General features: G+C 41.2%; 1 protein-coding gene across 5 annotated transcripts in view; it reads right to left on the bottom strand.

The window, feature by feature from the left end:
* Nucleotides 1-20,427, bottom strand: part of NYAP2 (neuronal tyrosine-phosphorylated phosphoinositide-3-kinase adaptor 2) — a 144,789-nt gene that overhangs the window by 61,572 nt on the left and 62,790 nt on the right. For 4 of the 5 annotated variants that reach the window (XM_074833714.1, XM_074833715.1, XM_074833718.1 and 1 more), the window contains one exon: nt 18,081-18,379. In XM_074833714.1, the coding sequence (XP_074689815.1) occupies nt 18,081-18,379 (299 nt within the window). The remainder of the gene's footprint in view (nt 1-18,080; nt 18,380-20,427) is intronic. The other variant, XM_074833717.1, reaches the window with a different exon arrangement.

The following is a 20,427-nucleotide window of genomic DNA, read 5'->3' as shown; positions in this document are numbered from 1 at the left end:
ATGGAATATGGATTATGAACTACCATTATGAACTACCACTCCAGCCCAGAATAACAGAGAAATAAAACAGGAATCCTACAACTGAACAGAGCTGTGAAAAGCTAATGAAAGGAGCAGGGAGTATTTGTACAGTTCCTGTGTTACCAACATTTGGCAAGGATAAATGTGCATGAATGCAGAAGCCCTGGCAAGATCCCATAGCCAATGAAAGGAGATTATTTGGCAATCTCCAGAGAGGAACAGGCAAGATTGCTTTAAGTACTTGACATTTATCATGCAGAAAAAGCATTCGGTGCCTGCTGGGAACATAAACTCCTATGAAAAGCAAACCATGCTGACATATTGGTGATACACATACTGCCGTGTTGTCTGCTCTAAACATGGAGTAATTAAGTGCTTTTCAACATGGATTACTATGTCCTTGGTGCAACTGTTGTCTGTAACTTGTCTTGAGACTCTGCCACTCATACGTCAGAGCACACAGGGCCCAATCCAAAGCTAAATGGAAGAAATGAAAGTAAGGACTATTTCCCTGCCAGGTCCAAGTTCCCTTAAACAGCCACATTAAAGTGCACCACAAAGCTCTTGTGAGCGCTTCTATTACAGACACACACAAATCCAAGGGTGCCAGGTCTGTGAGGAGTTTGAGCAGACCTGAGGCAATCAGAAGATAGCTCAGCAACTGCTATGTGGTCCTCTGCCCTCACAGGAGCTGCTCCAGCTGTGGGAGCTCAGGGTGCTATACTAGCAGCTCCTTTTTTGCATCAGAACCACGCAAACTATCACAGTTGATAAACTGGAGGCATGATGATCCTTGCAAACAAAACTGAACTTCATGAAGTTTACACTGCTTGGGCAGAAACACTAGGTGTTTAATAGCATCCTACTACCAAGCAGTTATCTAGCTCTAATAAACTGCAAGTGAAACAAAAGATGCTGGCTGTAGTAACTTCAGTTCTCATCTAAAAGTACGAAGCACAACGCTTAAAATAGCCTTACATGAGCCCTACTGAATAAGCAGAATATGACATTTTTGAAATGAGATATTTGTAGCGCAAAGGTTACACATAGCTTTCAGACATGCCCAGATTATCTGCCTTTCATAGTTAATTTTGGAAATACAGAATGCTTCTGGTCATCTTATCCTTCTGAAGTGTTTTTTTACTCTTTAAGGAGAGAGTGAAATATGAAAATGTGTTATCAGATTGTTTTTTATTATTTGCTCATTGTATAAGCAATGAGTGAAAATGTCTAAACACTAAAATGAATTTTATAATTTTATGTTGACCTTTGGGTGTTTATCAGCTTTTGCAGTTCAGAGACCAAGCCAATTTATTGTGCTGTTCACTGTAACAAACAGAACAAAAATACATGTAACGGGAAAATTCCTCCCTTTTAATTTCTACAAGAGGCTATAGTATTCAAATTTTTTCTAAATGAAGGAATGATTTGGGGCCTAAAAATTTTTAAAATTCTTAAAAATGTTACTTTAAATGCAAAAGGAATTAATCTTGCTGTATTTTGAGGGGTACCTCTATCAAAAAGAGCTTCCAGGAGTGAGAGGAAATAGAATTTCTTTAATTAAACCCTGAATGTGCTGGATACTGAATCAAAAATGCACAAATGCTGATTTACATCACATAATTCAACAGAGAAAATCCAGCTCCAGGGTAGCACAGATCTATATATATGTGCGTGTAAATTCAAGACTATGGGTAACCCCACTGGCTTTAATGAATTGCACTCCTTGTTCAAAGTTGCACATGTTCTTAAGTTCATTTGTGCACCAGTGCTTATATTGGATTGGATTTCATTATCTCTGTAGATGAAGTTTGAATATTCTTAGTGAAACTGAATTAAAAAAGGCACAGTCCTCTGAACTGTGCAAAAGATTGGCACTCAGGAGACCTGAGTTTAATTCATCTCTTTGTCACAGGCCACAGGCCTGTCATTTTACCTCTTAATACCACTTGTTACCATCTATTTTTTGCCATTTTAGGTTCTAAGATATTTTATGCAAGGTTTTTATTTTAATTTATTTGTTTATATTAATCCTTGCACAGTGGTTCCCATCATTGGGAGCAACAGTAGAAAACAAGAACAAATTAAAATGTATCTACGGGAGACATGCAGTGTTGAACATGCATCTTTTCTTCTCTGATGAATTTTTGTAGGCAAATGTTTCTACACTGTGAACAGCCATAAAATATACACACAAAAATGCATCCTAGCAAATGATTATAGAAACATCATCCTAGATTGAAGTAACATCAGAGAACGTGTCTCTGTCATGAAAAAAACCTGGCTTTCAAAATAGTATTGTCCTCATGAACACAAGTCCTTTCCCTACAGGTTACCTTTTTCTTTTCTAAAAGATGCTAGTAGGAAAAAGCAAAGAGGGAAAGAACACGGAAGGAATAAAAGAACCATCTGATTCATTCAAACAGCTTTGCAAGCAATAGGTGGTTTCGGCACAATGATTTCATGCAGTACATATTTCTTCCCCCTCCTGAATCTATTAGCTCTTACTGGAAATTTTTGGGGCATTTAAAGAGGACAAAACTATACTGAAAATGAAATGACTAAAAGACAGTGTCATAAAGTAATACTGACATGCCACTCGGATGTCTCAAGGCTATGATTAAGGAGACTTCTTCAAAAGTATTCAAGTCCCTTTATTTTGGCTACAACTTCTTTCAGCTTTTAAAATGATTGATTTCTGCTCTAATTCAAAGTGGTGGAAACCTAGTGGCTTCAGTAGTGATATTCCAGAATTAAACACCAGTATAACAAAGAGCAGAATTGGGCCCTGCAGTTAAATTTAGTTCTGCATTAATCCAACAATACAACTACCACAACCGATAGGCACCATGGTTGAAGACATGCTCCTGGCAGATTCAGCTTAAGGCTGTGTATCTGGGCCACAAACCCAAATTCTCAGCCCCAACACCATGGCTCCTTTCATGCTGTATATGCCAAGGTAGCCATACCTGCCTAGGATTCACAAAAGCCAGCCTACTGCACTAACTGCCCTGCCACCAGAGCCTCCTCCCAGGACAGCAGGGGCTGCAGGTCCTTTGCTCTGCATTATCAAGGTGAAAACAGAGCCAGAGATGCCAGGACATTTCAAAAACTTCAGAGTATCAGCATGCTGGAGAGAGTCCCTCCCCAAACTGCCACGCTTCAGAGCAGACTGACTTCCAGGTTTTCTCCTCCATAGCCCTCCACTTCTCTGCCCATCTGCCTGACACACAGAGCTCTGCTTATTACTTTTTCCCACAGTGAAAAGGTGTCCAAAATTACAAAGTGACTAAGTCTCCTACTGAATGCCCAGCCTCATGTTTTCATATATTTTGAACTTCACATCCTGGTTCTTTTAGAGAATGAGCAATTGATGTCCCTGATTTTTCCAGATAACATGGAATAGGCAAAGAAAAAAAGAAAAGCGAGTGTTTGAGAAATAATTACAAATTATTTGCAATTAAGTCCTTCTGTACTATTCACAGAAGCTAAAAATTATTGTCAGTCAGCACAGCCCTGAAAAGGCAGAAAAAGCAAGATTTTGGATAAGAAAGAAAAGTCAGTTTGAATCATCCTTCTTTTACAGGAAAACGGATGAACTGAGTGCAAATGGAGGCAAACAAAAAATCTCACAGTGACTTCTCTTAGGTTACAATTATTTCTGTGTCCATTTAGAAAAATATCCTTGAACTAATATGCCCAGACACAAGGGGCCAGGATCTATAGCATTATATGGGTGTAAGTTACAGCAGTTCCAGTGGAAGCTGGCTCTGAAGAGGGAGAGGTGGGAGGATTACTGGGAAAGTGGGAATCTGAGTAAAGGATCCTCACACTGCCCACACATGCAACCAATATTGCTGAAGTGCTGGTTTGTTCTGTTTCAGATAGCCTGAGGTCTGCATATGTGAAAGAGATTTTGTAGCCAGTGCCACAGTAGCAATAAAAAATTCTGTAACTGTATATAATCTGAAGGAATTCTAGCTATAGAAAGGCAATTGGCATGGGAAATTTATCAATCGCAAGCATCATTAGATGAATTACATGGAGAGTATGCAAATAGCACTACTGAATCATGCTCACAAAGAAATTAATTTACAAAGCGTATGTGCTTGTTTATTGGTGGCTCTAGTGCTCTCCTACAGAGTTGGAGCACTGAAGAGTTAAACATGGTCACAACAGAGTATGGAAAAACAGTCACAGATCAGCAGCATGAGTAAAGCCCTTCAGTTTTAAAGCAACATTTATGGTATCTTGACTGTCATCTTGTAGATGAAACCTGAACAGCTTTCACTGTTTTACTGTAAATTAACTGTTATCACTGTATTCTTACAGTTACCCACAAACTGACTGCATTTCACGCTGAGAACGATGGGCGACATCAGCCCCCGCCACCCCCCACCCAGCATTTTTGTTGCAGTGCAGCTATTAGAGGCCAGTTCTCATATAGCTGTCATCCTGTGCTTCTGCCCCCTCTTCCTCTCTGTAGCTGCCCATCTCATTCCCTGAATATCACGTAGAAGATTCTGAGGCTCTGCATGTTGCTGACTGAGTTTCTACAGACTGTGCTGCGTGATGACTGCAAGTGCAGCAGCATTTCTGTTGACCTGCAGAAAGAAAAGATCTCACTTCTGCTCAGAAAGGGATGCTTCTGGGTATATGTGAAGAGCTAAGTCCCACTGATATGTGCCCTAGACATCTACGTCATATGAGCATGGTATGTAGTGGACACCACTATACCAGTAAGCCTTTGAGGGCTGAGCTGCGTATTCATATATTATCTGCTGCCCAAAGGACGCTGAAGGCCTCTGGTATCACTTGGCAATGCTCATGTAAACAAAGGCATACTCCAGTCTGAATGCAACTCCTGGCTCCACAGGAACAACACTGCTATTGATTACTAGCTATCGTAGCTGAGGGAAATGATGTGGGAAATCATTTGCTGGACTTTCACAAACTTCTTAGAGAAGGGACAGTACAGAGGCTTTCTGACCCAGCACTCAGAGACACTGAATGAAACTGATCTCTGCAAGAGTTCCTTGCTCTGGGTGATTTCTAAATCCACTACCTGCACCCAAATAGTGGACTCTGAGATGATTTACAGGGAAAAAAGGGAAAGAAGAAAATCAAGCTAGAGAAACAGCAGATCTTAAGGAAACAGTAAGTTTAGCTCACCTACTTCATTTATCTAGAAAAATAGTCTGGTTTTGCTCCCTTGATTTAATTGTTGCTTTGGTTCACAAACATCCCGTCCAGAACACTTGCAGTGACTATATGCAAAGACTTGAATAATTTGTTCAGCAATATGAGACTCTTCATTTTTTAGATCCACAGTAATGCCTATCTTCTACTTACAGATAAAATAAGTAGGTCAAATCCATTATTTGCTTACATAAGTAGCAATCTGTTTGCCAGGCTTCTAAAATAATTGCAGCCCATTAAATCAAGCCGGCAGACCTATCAAGGTGATATTGTGTATAATACTGACCTCTTGGGGACTCCAACATGAAATGTATTGTGTCCAACTATTCCACAAGCACAGCGGCCCCACAAATGCTGCTCTTCTTCCTCAGTGTCTCCCACCAGTGACAAGGAACCACCAGATTTCACTAACCTCCTCTCCCCCGGAAATTCTGTGGGCTTTGTGCAATTATTTTCCTTGAGGCCATTGTATAAAAAGCTTCTTGCTGCTGAAGAATGACACATCCATCAGGCCCTTCCACCACAGAGCTCACATTTCAAAACAAAGCACAAGGTTGATTGCAGGGGTCAAATGAGTCACTGCAGCAGGAGCATCGAGAAAGCAAATAAGCCCCAATGAACAAGAGTTCATCTAAAGGGGTAGTCTTGCCTCTACCAAAAGGACACAAGGTGACCCTGCAGAATCAGTTCCTGCAGGTCGTCACTGAACATCTTTTGGGTGAATAAGCTGATAGCTGCAGTGAACAGAGCATTGTCAGAGCAGCTTACAGGCAGGCAGGAGTGCATGGACATGTAACAGCTCTGTGGTCAGAGGCTGAGTGTTACTGAAATAGTGTAATCGGCTTTAGGAAAAGAGCCTCACAGCTATTCATTTTACTTCCATCTCCATAGGGGTGAGTCCTCTCTCCCCCTCAACTCTAAATAAAGTGTTGACAAAATTACAGACAAGCCACACGTTATCAGCTGCCTCCCACTCAGAGCTTCTCTGTGCGCCTGGCATCTATCATTTCATCTTGCATTTATTTGCAGAGTGGTCTAGTGAAACTAGTAGAGCCTATAATAGTGTTGATCTATAAGTGTCATGCAGCCGGGCCTAATCACCATAAATTCACCTGATATGGCTGCAGTGTGCAGCACCATTTTGACAGTGTTGTACGCAGTTCCAGACAAGCTTTGGGAGAGTCCCCTCCTGTTTCAAATGCCAGGCTTAACCTCATTTTGCCACCTGAGAAGTGAGATGAATGATGAAAAGACAAAGATGGAGCACAAAAAAGAACAGAGGAATTTCTGCCAGAAGCTGTTCCTACCTCACCCACGACTGCAGAACCTGGTTCAGTTCAACTCTCAGGCAGAACTATTGGGAACAAGAGACTTGATTAAAAACTAGCACCCTGCAAAAAAGGGAAAAAAGACCAAGAAGCAGAAGACAGAAGATGGAACAATGAGGAAAAGTAGAGCTCTCTAGCAAAAATGATTGGAAAGCTGAGATAAATGAAAGGCAAGTAAAGCAAGAGCAGTGTCACAGGCTAAAAGATCTTAGCCAATATCTAATGGAAGATGCAGGCATCAGCTACCAGAGTATGACCGAATTGAGAGAGCCAAGATCATCATTTGCTCCCAAAAGCTCTTTACATGAATGAACTGTATTGTTATTTCCCCTTATCTCTTCCACTCCACACTGTGTTTGCAGTGAGCACATGCAGCACTCCTCTTCTCTTCCCCTTTTTCTCCTTTCCTTCCATTTTTCCCTTCTCCTTCCCATTTACTTACAATTTTGACCCACTCAACCTTACAGCACAGCCCCTAAGCCAGGCCTAATGTGTCAAATAAGTGCAGAACACAATGGTATGGGTGTAAGGACAAGCCAATGATGGTTTTGCCAGTGAAATGCCAGTGACTGCTAAGACCATTATCCCAGTCAGCTTTCTCAGGTAACATATCTTATCAAGCAACTTTCATTGCAAGAAATGTTCCTTTTAATCCTATCTTGCAGTTGTTGAAGTTCCCCATGAAGACTGAACTAGCTTCTACTCCCACTGTCACTAGGACATAGGGATGCACCCACACTTTGAGCCATTGCACAACCACAGGAAACCAGAAGCTATCACTATAACCCAGAGCTTACAGCCTGCTTCATTTTGCTGTTGCACAGAAGCAAAGCTTTTTGCAGGAATTCATCCACATGACTGAGGCACAGCCTCTGGTATAGGACAGCACCTAAAAGCCTAAACTCTGAGGGGGCTTGTTACCTACCATCTCCTGGACTGTCAGTGCTGTAAACCGATGGCATTCAGCATTTCACAGAGCTGAACCATAATCCAGAATCCCTGATTTTGTCATCCTTATTCATGCACTGCAGCATCAGTGATACCAACAGGAGGTTAGGAAAGGGAACTTGAGCAGTTCCTATGCTGAGAAGCTGCTTGAAGTCCTTGTTTCCACAGTGACTGCCCTGAGTTCACAAATGAAACCCTGCCAGATGTGTGGAATTTCACATTAAACAAGGACAGTCTTTTTCATGTATTCCCTTCTCTGCTCAAAAGCCTCTTTCTACAGTTCTGTTCACAAAAGCACTCACACGTCTTGTTAGCCCAAGTTTTGACTGTGAGCAGAAATAGTCTGATCATAAGTTGATTGCAAACTATCTCATAAAACAAAGTCCTCATCACTCTCTCTTTTACAAAGGAGAAATCTAGGACACTGAGTGCCAAGTGAAATGCTCAGGGTCATCTGAGCCAGTGGCAGAGCTGTGAAGAGCCCTGTCCCTCCACTGACACCCCTGGGAGATGGTTAGTATTATTTACAGAAGTTTCCATTTGGCATAACACTCACATGCAAGCATGTATTTGCAGGACTGGGATCTTATGGTAATTAGTCACTGCAGATACGTAATCACAACAGCTGTAAAAGGTATCTCATCTTTATCAGAAAAGAACAAATAATTCAGAACCATAGAATACCTTGAGCTTCCATGCTTTTGTTTGCAAAAACTCATAATTAAGAAAATAAACAGGCTGGATAGATTATCAAGTTTTTGAAACCTCACTAGTGGTATAGCTTCAAGCTTGTTCTTGGTGCACATTTGTGTATTTGCTTTTTTTTTTGGTTTCTTGGGGTTGTTTTTAGTTTAATCAAGGGGTTGTTTACCATCTTATTCACCAAAATCCAAGCATTAAGAGACTTCCATTGCCATAAGCAAAAACCTAGCCCCATTAAAACTTTCCCAATTGAGGAGACTTGTGGCATCATCACACTGATCCTGTGGCAAGATTTATAGCCAAGCCATCCTTCAGTATTCTACCAAGAAGAAATAGAAGACAGCTCCTTTTGCAATTGTGCATGAGGGGAAAATGTCAGGAATCTTCTTCATCCCACAGAGCACTGTTAGGGCCAACAACCCAAAGTTTATACTGCTCCCAACACAGACTTGAGTTTTTCCAGGTGTACTTATGCTCAACGAGTCCTGTACTTGCAGTACTGGTTTTGTTTTATTACTAAGCATAAGAGGAGCTAGAATTACTCAATCATTACATGCAAGCTGGTTGTGAATTTGATGGCAGAGTATTATTCAAGATTATCTCAGAGAAGTGGTGGAAACCATGGCAAATATACCACTGCACTGGATTGGATATTAAGCTATGCCTCTTGATGACGTCAAATACACCACGTTCCAGCTTTTTACCTCCCACATCTAAGCTTCTCCTCACCCTGAACCATCAGCCAGCTGCAAATCATGCTGGACTTTGTGGACATGTGCTTCTTGTTTGACATGCCAGCAGTACAAAGTTATGGTCACTAAAATTAGAACAAAAATTTGTGTGTGCTTATTGTGGTTTTTTTCCTCATGCATCTGTGAAAAGCCCAGGCTGGTACACTGTGGCCTCCAGGCAAGTTGATGGCACTGCAAAAAGGAAGCTGTGCTCTGTTGAGCTGTCACTGCTGCGCATGTTATCCCAACACAGCACTGTTTGCACACATACAAATTGAAAAGCATGAAGTGCCACGCACAGTTGTACCATGTCAGGCATATGTTGCTTGATGTCATCCAGGATTAAGCCAAGTGAAAGAGATGAAAGCAGCAAACCAGTACACCAACCAAGACTACTATATTCAAAGAGTCATTAGAAAGAAACTGACAATGAAATAGAGGATAGCCACGACAGGATCTCACCTGGAGCCAGACTTAAATCTCTTGGGACGTGATTCTGCTAAGCACTGTGCGTTCCCAGTAAAGCCAACATGAGTGTAGGGTGCTTGGGCCCCCCAGTATCAACCTCTTGACAGGAAATGCTTTGAGAGCTCAGTCATGCTTCATGCCATAAGGGTTTGTCTCATTTGGTTGTTTAAGCGAGAACAAAATTAGGGCACCAGTCAAAATAAGGTAAGATGAAGAGATGGAAATCCAATGTATTTGCTGTGGAATAAGTGCAGCAGTTTTGTGCTTTTTCCTTTAATTCCAAATGAACTTTACCAGACATCTCTATTATCACTGACAAGCTCTGAGAGTAAACAGGAACTTCAGGATTTCAGACTGATCCCCCTCAAACCCTTACTCATTTGTCCACAATGTCTTTAACAGACAATGTCAAAGACAGTACAGAAAACAGAAGTGTAATACAAGTATTCCAAAATTGTTATTTTTGTAGTTTCACAGGCATTTCATTTTATTTAACAAATTCTGAAGGGCTGTCATAATGAGGCGAGATTTCTCCTACCCTCCTCTCTCCTGGCCCTGGTTTCAGAGACATTCAGTGATGCAAATTAATGCAAGAATCTAATGTTTCATAGTATTTCAGCTCACAGGTTGAAATGCTGAGAAGGCCCAGTATTATGGTCTCCTGAGGTATAAACAAAGTAAAATATGAAATACAGTCACAAATATGATGACATAGTTTTTTCTAAAAGTATTCCAGGCTTGACATACAGTGACCTAATGATTATGAATGGATTTATTGACACTATAACCTTCCAGTTACATAGGGGCTGTCTACCGAGGTCGCAAATTAACCATGCAGTGCACAAGAGCACCCACATGATAGCTTTCTTCAGAGATTCTGTCTTCGTTGTGGTCTTTCTGGTAAAGCTTATTGATTCAGACACCTCAAAAGTACAGCTGAAGTACTTCCAGGGCTGGGTTGGCTCCAAAAGCAGCCCGGTGACTTTCATATGATGTGAAACCTGTGCTAATACTCTCTCCTAGACCCCAGCTGTCTGCATGAATAGGTGGCTCACATTTCCTTGCCTTGTTGATGTGCCCAGGGACTACAGTGACCCTATACAGTCACCAGACCTCAGGGTTGCAGCAGCCTGGAGAAAGTCTCCTACTCAGCATGTCTGTGTTATACTCAACACTACTTCGAGTTCCTAGATGGTTTGTTAATTCCCGGGCAGAATGGTATGAATTCACAAGCTCAGTTTGGGCCTGGGTTTGCAACCAGGTTTATGAACTCTCCTGAGCCCTAGAGCTCTGGGGTACTCGGTGCAGAAAAGCCCACATGCTCAGCAGGAGTCACAAGCGTTTAGCAGGGCTTACTAGCCTCAACTTAGGGCAGGCAGCCTCCTCCTGGACTGGCTGCATTTGCAGTCAATCTGGTAAATCAGCACAACGCTCCCTGAACTCACGTAATTAAGGCTTTTCCATTATCAAGAACATCACAGCTTCCATCAACCTTGAGAGCAGAGAGATATTGGTACTGCAGGGGGGCTGAACATTTAATTTTGCACTTTTTTACACAGGTGCAGTGTCTTTCATCAAATGAGCAATATCCTAATGTGAAAAGAGAGATGAGGAATATAGAAGGCAACTTTGTTAAATTAAAAATTTTTTAAAAAGACACTAAGTACACAGGGTAGACTAGCACAACATAGCTAAAGTGCCAACTGCCAAGTCTTGGGCACAATGCAATTCCCAAGTGGGTAACTAGATCTTCATGTCTTTTACCACTGCATGGTCTATTTTCTGTTCAATGCTTGCAGCTGCCATTAACGTTAATGAGTATACATATGTGCCTTGAGGGTAAGAACATACTGCCTCTGTGGCTTCAAAACTTGTTTATAAATCCCTCCAAAAATCATATTGTGTTCATTGCTCTGCGCAGAAAGCTATTATAACAGCTATAAGAACTGCTGCTTTCATTCCTTCCTTTCCCCTTGCCCTCCCTTATCTGAGAGACCAGAAAACAGACCTGAAAAGATGAAGGGCTGGAGGAGGTGGTACCCACAGGAAAGTAACTCAGCTCTGGGAGCTGCAATCTGAAAATTGACTCGCTGCAGGGAGGGGCAAACTGAAATCTCAGCAAAAGCACAGAAAACCAAGCCTCAAAACACTGAAAAACTACCACCCACCCACCCCCCTCAAAAGAAAAGCCTTTGAAAATATCTAAGCTATTAAATGCTAGAGAATAGACTGAAATCTTTTCTGTGCCCTTCCTGCTAGAGTGCAGGTCAGTGGGAACAAGCTGCTTCAGCAACCAAAGGGGCCAAACACAGAGCAGAGGCGCTGCCGGGCAGAGTCCCACAGCAACGTCAGGCCAAGCGCTGCCCTCCAGCCTTTTAACCACTGCAGCAGCAAGGAGGCTGCCAAGATGCAGGGCTGAACAAAGGGAAAGAAGTGTTGGGTTTCTAGTAGAGATTGCATTGCTCTAGCACTGCTGAGGGCACCATATCCATCCCTGTGCCACCTGGACACACAGGGCAGTTCTCTGGAGTCGTGTACGGTAGTTAAGAGCCAACTCCACCTCACTCTACTGACAACAGGGCATGTGTTCTCTGATGCTGGATTTGACTTCTCCTCCTTCATTGCCAGCTGCTTTCTCCCAGTGTGCATAGTTTCAAGTTAAGCCCTCTCAAGCTCCACAGTCTGCAAGAGATGCATTACAGCATACAAAAAATAACGGGTAATGCAGCACTACATCAAGAATCAGATTAAGGTATGTGAAGGAAAACAGACTCTGCTTTACACATGGCTGAATACCGGCTTACATTATTCCTACATAACGAACGTGAACACTAGCTCCAGTTTTCATGGGTCAAAATACAGAGTGTGCTTACAATACAGAGCAGACTGTAGGAAAGAGGAAAATGAGCTAAAAAACATAGTGCATACCATGCAAGCACTCAGGCCTCTCAGGCACAGCTGAGCAGCCCATGCCCTGGGAGGATGACTTGGAGGCCAGGCCTCAGGAGGCAGCACACCCCATCCTGCCCCACACCCCGGCATCGCAGCAGCATTGCAGGCCACAGTGATGACTGGCTCTTGCTAAGAGGGCATTGCAAGAGCCATCCGCACGAGTCTCGTGCTCACTGCCCAGGGCTCTGGCAGACTTCACCGCAGGATGCTTCTCACCAGACCTGCCTGCCCCACTCCCCTGCCACAGCTCCTGCCCAGCAGCAGGGTGGTGCAGGAGCACCTGCGACTCAAATACGTGTCCCTAAAATATTGCGTTCTGCTAAGTCAGCACTGGGTTGTCATGTCTGGCAGGAGGCCAAGCAGACAGCACAGAAGCAGTAGCATCTTAAACTGCCCACAGCTATACGCACCAGAACTCATCTGTCAGTCCCTTTAGACTCGTTAAGTCTGAATAGGGCTCATTAGTGATATTTCTTCCCTTAGTAGCCATGGATGAAAAGACGTGGGAATAAGATCTGGCTATAAGGAAGGACATGACATGGTTACTGCAGAGGACACTATTTCAAAGTTCAGGTTAAATACATTATTCACTAAGGTAGGAAATAAAAGGAAACCAGCATCACGCAAAAACAGCAAAAGTGCTAAATCCCTTTAATCCAAGTTCTGTTTAATGCGAGTAGCAAAAGTTCAAGTTTACAATGCAGAGTCACCAGTCTAGTTGACAGAAAACTAGATTTATGAGAGAGACCAGCTGGACTGCAACCCCAGTTACAGTTACTATAATTGCTTTTCTCCGGAGGAAAATTTCCCTTACAAGTTGCCCACCTTTAGAGATTGCTGAGCAACAGAGGCAGGCTTCCACTGCATGGGGCTTAGAAAGCAGCAAGAAGGACATCTTCTTCCACACACAACACTTAGAAGGAAAACACTAAACCAATTGAGTGGGTTCCAGAGGTGGGGATCCCTGCACCATTATCATGTATCAGACCTAAACTTCCTGTGGGCTCTGGCAGGAGCAGAATCACAACTATGAACAGCATTTTGAAAACGCTACTCTGAGTTTTAATTTACATTTGTGTGCACATGTTTGTATGTATATGCAAGCACACAAAACTTGCATTTTCATTATACATAAATGTGTATATTATGTATACATAAATTAGTTTATATTATATATATTTTATGTGCCTATATTTATACAAAGTAGTCATCATTCATATTACTAAACAGAATTTTAACAAGAAGTTAACTTTCAAAATGCAATTCACTTACACCTCTTCATTTATGTTTGCACTGCAGTAGATCTGTAAACCTCTCCTATGGGCATTCAGTGATCATATCAAAAAACACTGCTGGAGGCTGGTTACATTCACTGATTATACTGTTTTATTAATTCCTTTTTCTTTAAGATTGGGCACCGAAACCACATCAATTAATTAAACTCCTGCATTTTTGCAATAAAGAGCCTTTCAGGATCAAGATTAGATATGCCTTCCATGCTGAAATGTTATTTAAAATCACCCTTTTCAGTTCACTTCTCACTTCCAATGTGTGGGGCACAGCTACATTTGTTTGCTGTTCCTACCAGAGTTTGAAGACTCTGCAGAAAAGACAACCCACGTTTTTAAAAACAACTTTCTAGAAATCTGTCACGAAGGAGAAATGCCTTGGGTGGAAAGCATTCAGTGGGCGCATATGAAAGGTAGCCGAAAGAGTAAAAAAGGAATATTGAAGCATAAGAGGGACACAGAAGTGTAGAAACACAGCAACAAAATTAAAGTTAAGTTAAGGAGAATGAGGCCTTCAGGCTGGAGAGTGATCTTTCAGGCAGAGCCAAGGTAGGCTGGGATGAAACACACAAACCAAAGTGTTATCACACTGCTGCACAATGAGACAGGGTTAATATGTGTCATTGCAACTTAAAAGAAGATCCTCACACTCCCTCAAATTTGGAAGCAAGAGCACTTATAAGAAAAGTGCGCAGAGGCAGTGTGGCTGTTACTGATGCTATTTGTGCTTCAGGAGGAAAAGGTCTTTCAAGTTCATGGCCAAATTTCTTCTGCCACTTACTTCTCCAGTTAAGTCAGGCTCATCCTCAGAACATAACATAATGTTATGGTAGGTATTATGATGGGATGAATTCAATATTTTGACTTTGCTATGATCAGAAAAAGAATAAAAGTTACCATCAGTAACTGCTTCTGTTTGTATAAACTAGATCATTAACAAAAAGCAAAAAGTAAACGTTTAATAAAAATGAGCGCTGAGGCTGTCCCTGGTTGCCTAGGAAATGCCTTTTCAAAGTAGCCACAGGGTCAGACAATAAACATTATACTCTGAATTATTCTGCACTGCCATAAAAAAAAAATATGAGCTGAGAACAATTTTGTGGCAACTCCTTTGTAGCGATTCCACAATAGTTGATGGAGAAACAATAGGGTTTTTCAACATCGTTTTCCATAGTTCCTGGAAAAAGCTGTAGCCATTCAGCCTGCAAATACCACAAGTACATGCAAATGTGAGACACACGTGCATATACGAATATTTTGGTACAATATGGACAACACTGACCGAAAGGTAAACCTGTGTGTTGTTCTTGGACTTGAGCTTCCAGAGACCTCCTTCGGAGAATATAAATACTGTATCCTATAGACTATCTCACCCAAAATTGGAAAGATACAGATTTACAATTTCTTGAATTCAACAACTGCTACTAGAATGAGAACTACTAGATATGGAAAAACTTAACCCCTTGCACATAAAAAACAGACTGGCAGAATCAGAGCTTCACAGGTGTCTCCGAGCTAGGCACAATTTCAGATACTATTAGAACAACAGTAATAATTTCATATTCTGGGACAAAGCTTGTTTAATATTTGTATCAAATCAATACTGCAGATAATGAACTTTGACTTTCTTCTGGTTCTGCTCATCTTTAGATGTCCTCATCCATGTATGACCACAGTTTTTATATAAACATTCCTTTCCCTAGCCAGATGATAACTGTGAAAATTCTTTCATCAAAACAAACATGTTACCTTGGAGTGCACAGGTGATAGCAAAGCCTCTCCTGGTGAGAGCAGAGCATTTTAGAAATCCAGCCTGTTCATCCAAGCACCATGTTGCATCACCCTTGAGTATATCTCAGGATTTAAAATTTGACTGCTTACTTAAAAAAACCCCTACAGGGCGATACTACCTTCTACCTACCAAACTCTTTGGTGAAAGCCCTATATGCCTGGCACATATAAAACAAGACACGTACAAATAGGGCAGATATTCTCAACACACAAAAGCAATGGTATGGTTAAAGGATTCTGTCAATTCAAAATCTCCAGGAGCTTCTTCATGATAGCCTAAAAATGCCCATTTCTGCACTACATATAAACCAACAGAATTAACATACGTTAAGTATCACAGAGAGTCTCAATATTCCATGAAGGCATTTAGTCACACTAAAAGGTAGCATTTAGGTATTACCTTTTATGCTAGTGATGGAGTATTACTCATTCACCAGTTCTTTACAGAGATCTTGCTATGAATATTCAGCTCTTGATTATAATAATAAATCTGAGGCGCTCTGCAATGCTTAGTACTATGGTGTAGTAGTACCATTGTCATACCAATTATCCAAAGTGAACACTGGTACAATACCACGCGTGCCTCTCATAACCATCATGTGATGGGATAGATCAAGCTCAACCTGCGCAGCGTGGGAGGAGGCAAAGTGGTACTTGGCTTTGGAAACAGAAATGTCAATCAATTTCAAACTTTGAAATCTGTAGTCATATGTAGTCATGAAGGGACATGACTACATATTATGTCCTTGGTGTCAAATATCAGATGTCAGGAGGAGAAGAGAGAAAGGAAGCAAAATTTTCAGAACCTTCCATAATAATAATGCTGAAGATGATCTAGTTTCATGAGGACACAGACTGCTTAAGGAATCTGCCATAACCTCCGTGAGATTGGTAAAATACTTGGATGTATTTCAATTATCACTATCATTATTATTATTGCTACTTTAAGGCTGTCAAAGTCTCTTGCTTCTCAGTAAATGAGGAAAAGGGCTGGGGGATAAATGTAAAACAGACCTCATTCCTAATCATCCTAGAGATAATGTCAAGGTCAGCTATAGCTAAGAGTACGACATACTGTGTGACTGAATGCACACTTGCAGGAATATTCATTAAACATGTTAGAAAACATTAAAGCCTGTCTTACTGCCCTGTCTGCAAAACAAACTTCATATAGCCTTGGTAATTCTGGATGTGCAGACTCAGGAAGAAGGAGTGCTAACATATGTTAAAGAATTATAAAAATATCTTAAAATATAATATTTTTTAAATGAACTTTTGAATAACTTAAGAGGTCCTGCCTTTCACCTCAGAGCATATCAGACTGCAAAGTTTGTGCCATGCGTTCTCTTTTTGTATTAAATGAAAGACTTGAAAGACACTTTTATATGAGATTTTAAATCTCTGTGGCACAAATCTGAACAGTTTCTATGTAGGCTTTGGTCCGTAAAATAGTGGTAAACAGCTTTTATTAAGGGCAGCTACTTAATGCTTGGATATGTCACATTAGTCTGTCCAGTGCAGTTGATGTAATGGTCACTGTAGAAGACAAGCTATGGAAATAATGGTAAATGTCATATGCAAAGTAACTACCAACAGCAGCATAAATAAATCTACAGGTTTTTTCAGTGTTTGTGTTCAACCTTGCAATCGTAGACTTACGTGCCACCAGTTGAATTACACATTCCTTTGCATCTTTGTTATCACTGATGACTTTTTAAAATCAGATTTGCTTAAAAGGGGTTGTAGCATGAATGTAACTAACAAGTATTTCTGGCCACAACAACAAGCAAAAGGGATAAGAGCACAACATACTGCACGGGATGTCAAAACTGATATGTAACATAGCAGTGGGAAAGACCAGCACTGATCAAACCATTTGTCCCTAAGGGTTCCTCCTTACAGTTCCCACTGTGAAGCAGAGTCATCCTGATCTCTCTTAGCAGGGAGTACAGCTGGTCCTACTGCTGCACAAAATGCATTTCCAGCATGGAAGAAAAGGAGAAGATCCCTATAGTGTTAGCTCATCTTTAGTAGGTCAGAGTAAGGAAGCGATATCCTTATTCAACAAATTTGCTTATTTTCTTCTGAATGCCATATTGGCTGAAATGTAACTGGGAGAAATGAGAAGAGAAAATGTAGACTCCTATGCCAACAGAAGCTTTGGGCAATACACTATATCATCTCAGGTACAATTTTTACCGTTGGATGATATTTCCTTGCTTTGGAGTTTAGGGTCACACAGTATTCTTTTTAATAATTTCTGTTCTTCACTTTGTTGAGGAGGACCTTTTCCAAAGCTGTGGTTTGTACAGTGCTAGTGATATGGTGAGTGGTCCTTGACTGGCATGCAGATAGAATTGTCCTACATGCCATCTGACAGCAATCTCTTTTTCTCTTCACTTTGAATAAATTCAGCTCATTCCCCAGTATATAACCAGGCTGTATAAGTGGTACAGTTCTGTGAGAAATGTCAAAGGTTGGCAATTACCCGCTGGTCCACAATTTAGAGATGAGGGATCTATGGTATCTGTGCTGGCACTGTTACACAGATGGGGAAACATACAGGTAATTCTTAAATGCAAGATTATCAACTATATAATTTTAACACAGGGTCACAAAAAACCTTTTTTTGAAAGAATTATAGTGTTTACCTTCAGTCCTGTCCGGTAGTTTCCCACTTTTACTTGTTGTTCCAGTGTTGACTGTTTCAGATGAGGTGCTCAGTTTGGTGTTGGGGTCTCGCTTAGGTTTTGGAGGCGGCTGCTTACGAGAGCTGCTACTTTCGTCATCGGTTCCTCCAACAGAATGAAGAGACTGGGATCTCACGGTAAAGCCACTGGAGCAAGGATGTGGCAGTCTGTCCTGAGGAGCAGGCATTGTCATAAATCCCATGCGGAAATGTTTCCCCACGTAGCTTCCTTCATTTCCTCTCACTACTTCTCCACCTATGCTGTAAGAGAAAATACACATATAAGTAAATGATCCACCTTTGCCTGAACTGTACCTGGAACCAGGGTCTCAGTTCTGCCCATGATGAGCAGGTTGTAGTTTTGAATTTGGAAATAAGCAATGCTCTTTTCTTAAAACAAGATGAGTACTAGAATGGAGTAGTCTACTTTTCAAAATAAGTTGCCAACAACTGAAATGTAGATATACCACTATGCACTCACTCAAAATTTTACAAGAAGAAATTGAAAAAAGCTTTTGTTCAGCTTTCATAGCATCGTGACTACAAATTGTCTATAGAACAAATTTCAAACATTGGAAGTCAGAACTGAGTTTTTCAGGGAGACAAGAGACTGTGAGTAGGGCAAAGAATACTGCTTTAGAAATGCAACATCATGTATTGATCCACACTCCCCTGTACTCATCTTTGACTACAGACACTCATGTACCTTGGGAAACAAGGCTCTTGGAGTCCAATCAATCATTTCCCTTCAGATTAAAGAATGGTAGGAGAAAGAAGTGCTCTAAAAAATACTTGGATATAGGAAACTGAACATTAACATCTCATCAAGTACACATGAAGCTGCAACATGAGTAGCATCAGACTAGTAAAATACAAGTGTAGGAGATGAAAAGGCAATGGGCTGTGTGACCCCAGGAAGAAAATAACCTCCAACTATTCAGAAACACAGAAGGAAAGCTCAGCTGAAACAACCACTATCATACCAAGTACTACATTGTACTGTGGATGGCAGGACCGAGAACTCCTGCATGCTGATCAGTTCTGAAGAACTGTTCTTACTGATACTGTAAAACCAACAGGACGTTTCAGTTAAGGCAATTCAGTGACTCTACAAAGAAACTCAGCAACACACACAGGTGAACATGGGCCTGTTTGCAAGGAGTTTTGAAATGGTACCACAGTTGATACGTAGAAATGTCAGTATGTGAACTGTGAAGTCCCGGAAAGCCCTAATTACCTCCTGTTTCCCCTTCACACAGAGTGAAGCTCTAAGCAGGGTCAGTCTGCTCCTCTGTAAGTTTCCTATTTGATGTTGCCTTGGGCTGGTGCAGTTTATTGGATTTTGGAACACATTTCCTTCTTTAAAAGACAAGAACATTTCTCAACAGTTCATGTGAAGAGTGAGTAAGGTCACTTCATTCCCTGATACCATTCTCATCTTCATTGCAGGTAATACACAAGCTATATCTAGTTATCCTAAAAGCATCAGATTGGCACTGTGCAATGCACAACTTTGGACATGATAAAGCAGAACCTTTGTTTGCTTACTACTGTCTTTGCATTTTTATTTAATTTCCACCAGTGGAGAGGTCCACTTTCCAAATTGCTAACAGCTGAACAGGTCTAACTGAACATGTGCCACTCTCCGGGGGCACTGACACCTACCCTCACATGTACACACACACGTGCACACACGCATACCACGCATATGCACACGCTGGTCCATGCTCATAACCAAGTTATTACCAAATCCTAATTGGCATCAATTCTAGAGGGATTTGCAGCCAGAAAGATCAAAAGGTAGAACTCATTAATTTGAAGATTAATAAAAAACCTGTAGCTAATTTAAATGATTAACTATGCCTCTACTAATCTTTCATAAATTGTTCTGAAAATAATATAATCCTCTGACGCTGGACTACAAAAAGTGCCTGTCACATTATTTAAAGAAGATTACTATCCAAACATGCTGAAGAACGCAGGTGGGGAGTCTGCTTCCTTCCTTAAATCCATTGGATAAATCATGTTTAGCAAACAAAATTTCAGTTCATTGTGTGTCTGATGTTAAAATTCTTATCAGGTTACTAGTGCATTTACTTCACTGCTGCATGGAGTTGTTTAAACCACACACTATATGGCAGATTTTGTTCTGGATGGACTTGCACAAATTCCACTGAGATGGGAACAGACCTTGCTGTTCTGCTTCACGGCTGAAGTAGATCTGGTCTTGCTTTTCTACATCTTCTGCTCAAGTACTAGACAAAACCAGCAGGACACCATTTCCCTCTTTTCAGCCACGTTTAAAAGAG

Source organism: Strix aluco, chromosome 9 (genome assembly GCF_031877795.1).
Source record: "Strix aluco isolate bStrAlu1 chromosome 9, bStrAlu1.hap1, whole genome shotgun sequence".
Taxonomy (NCBI): Eukaryota; Metazoa; Chordata; class Aves; order Strigiformes; family Strigidae; genus Strix; species Strix aluco.
This window is presented reverse-complemented; position numbering and strand designations above follow the sequence as displayed.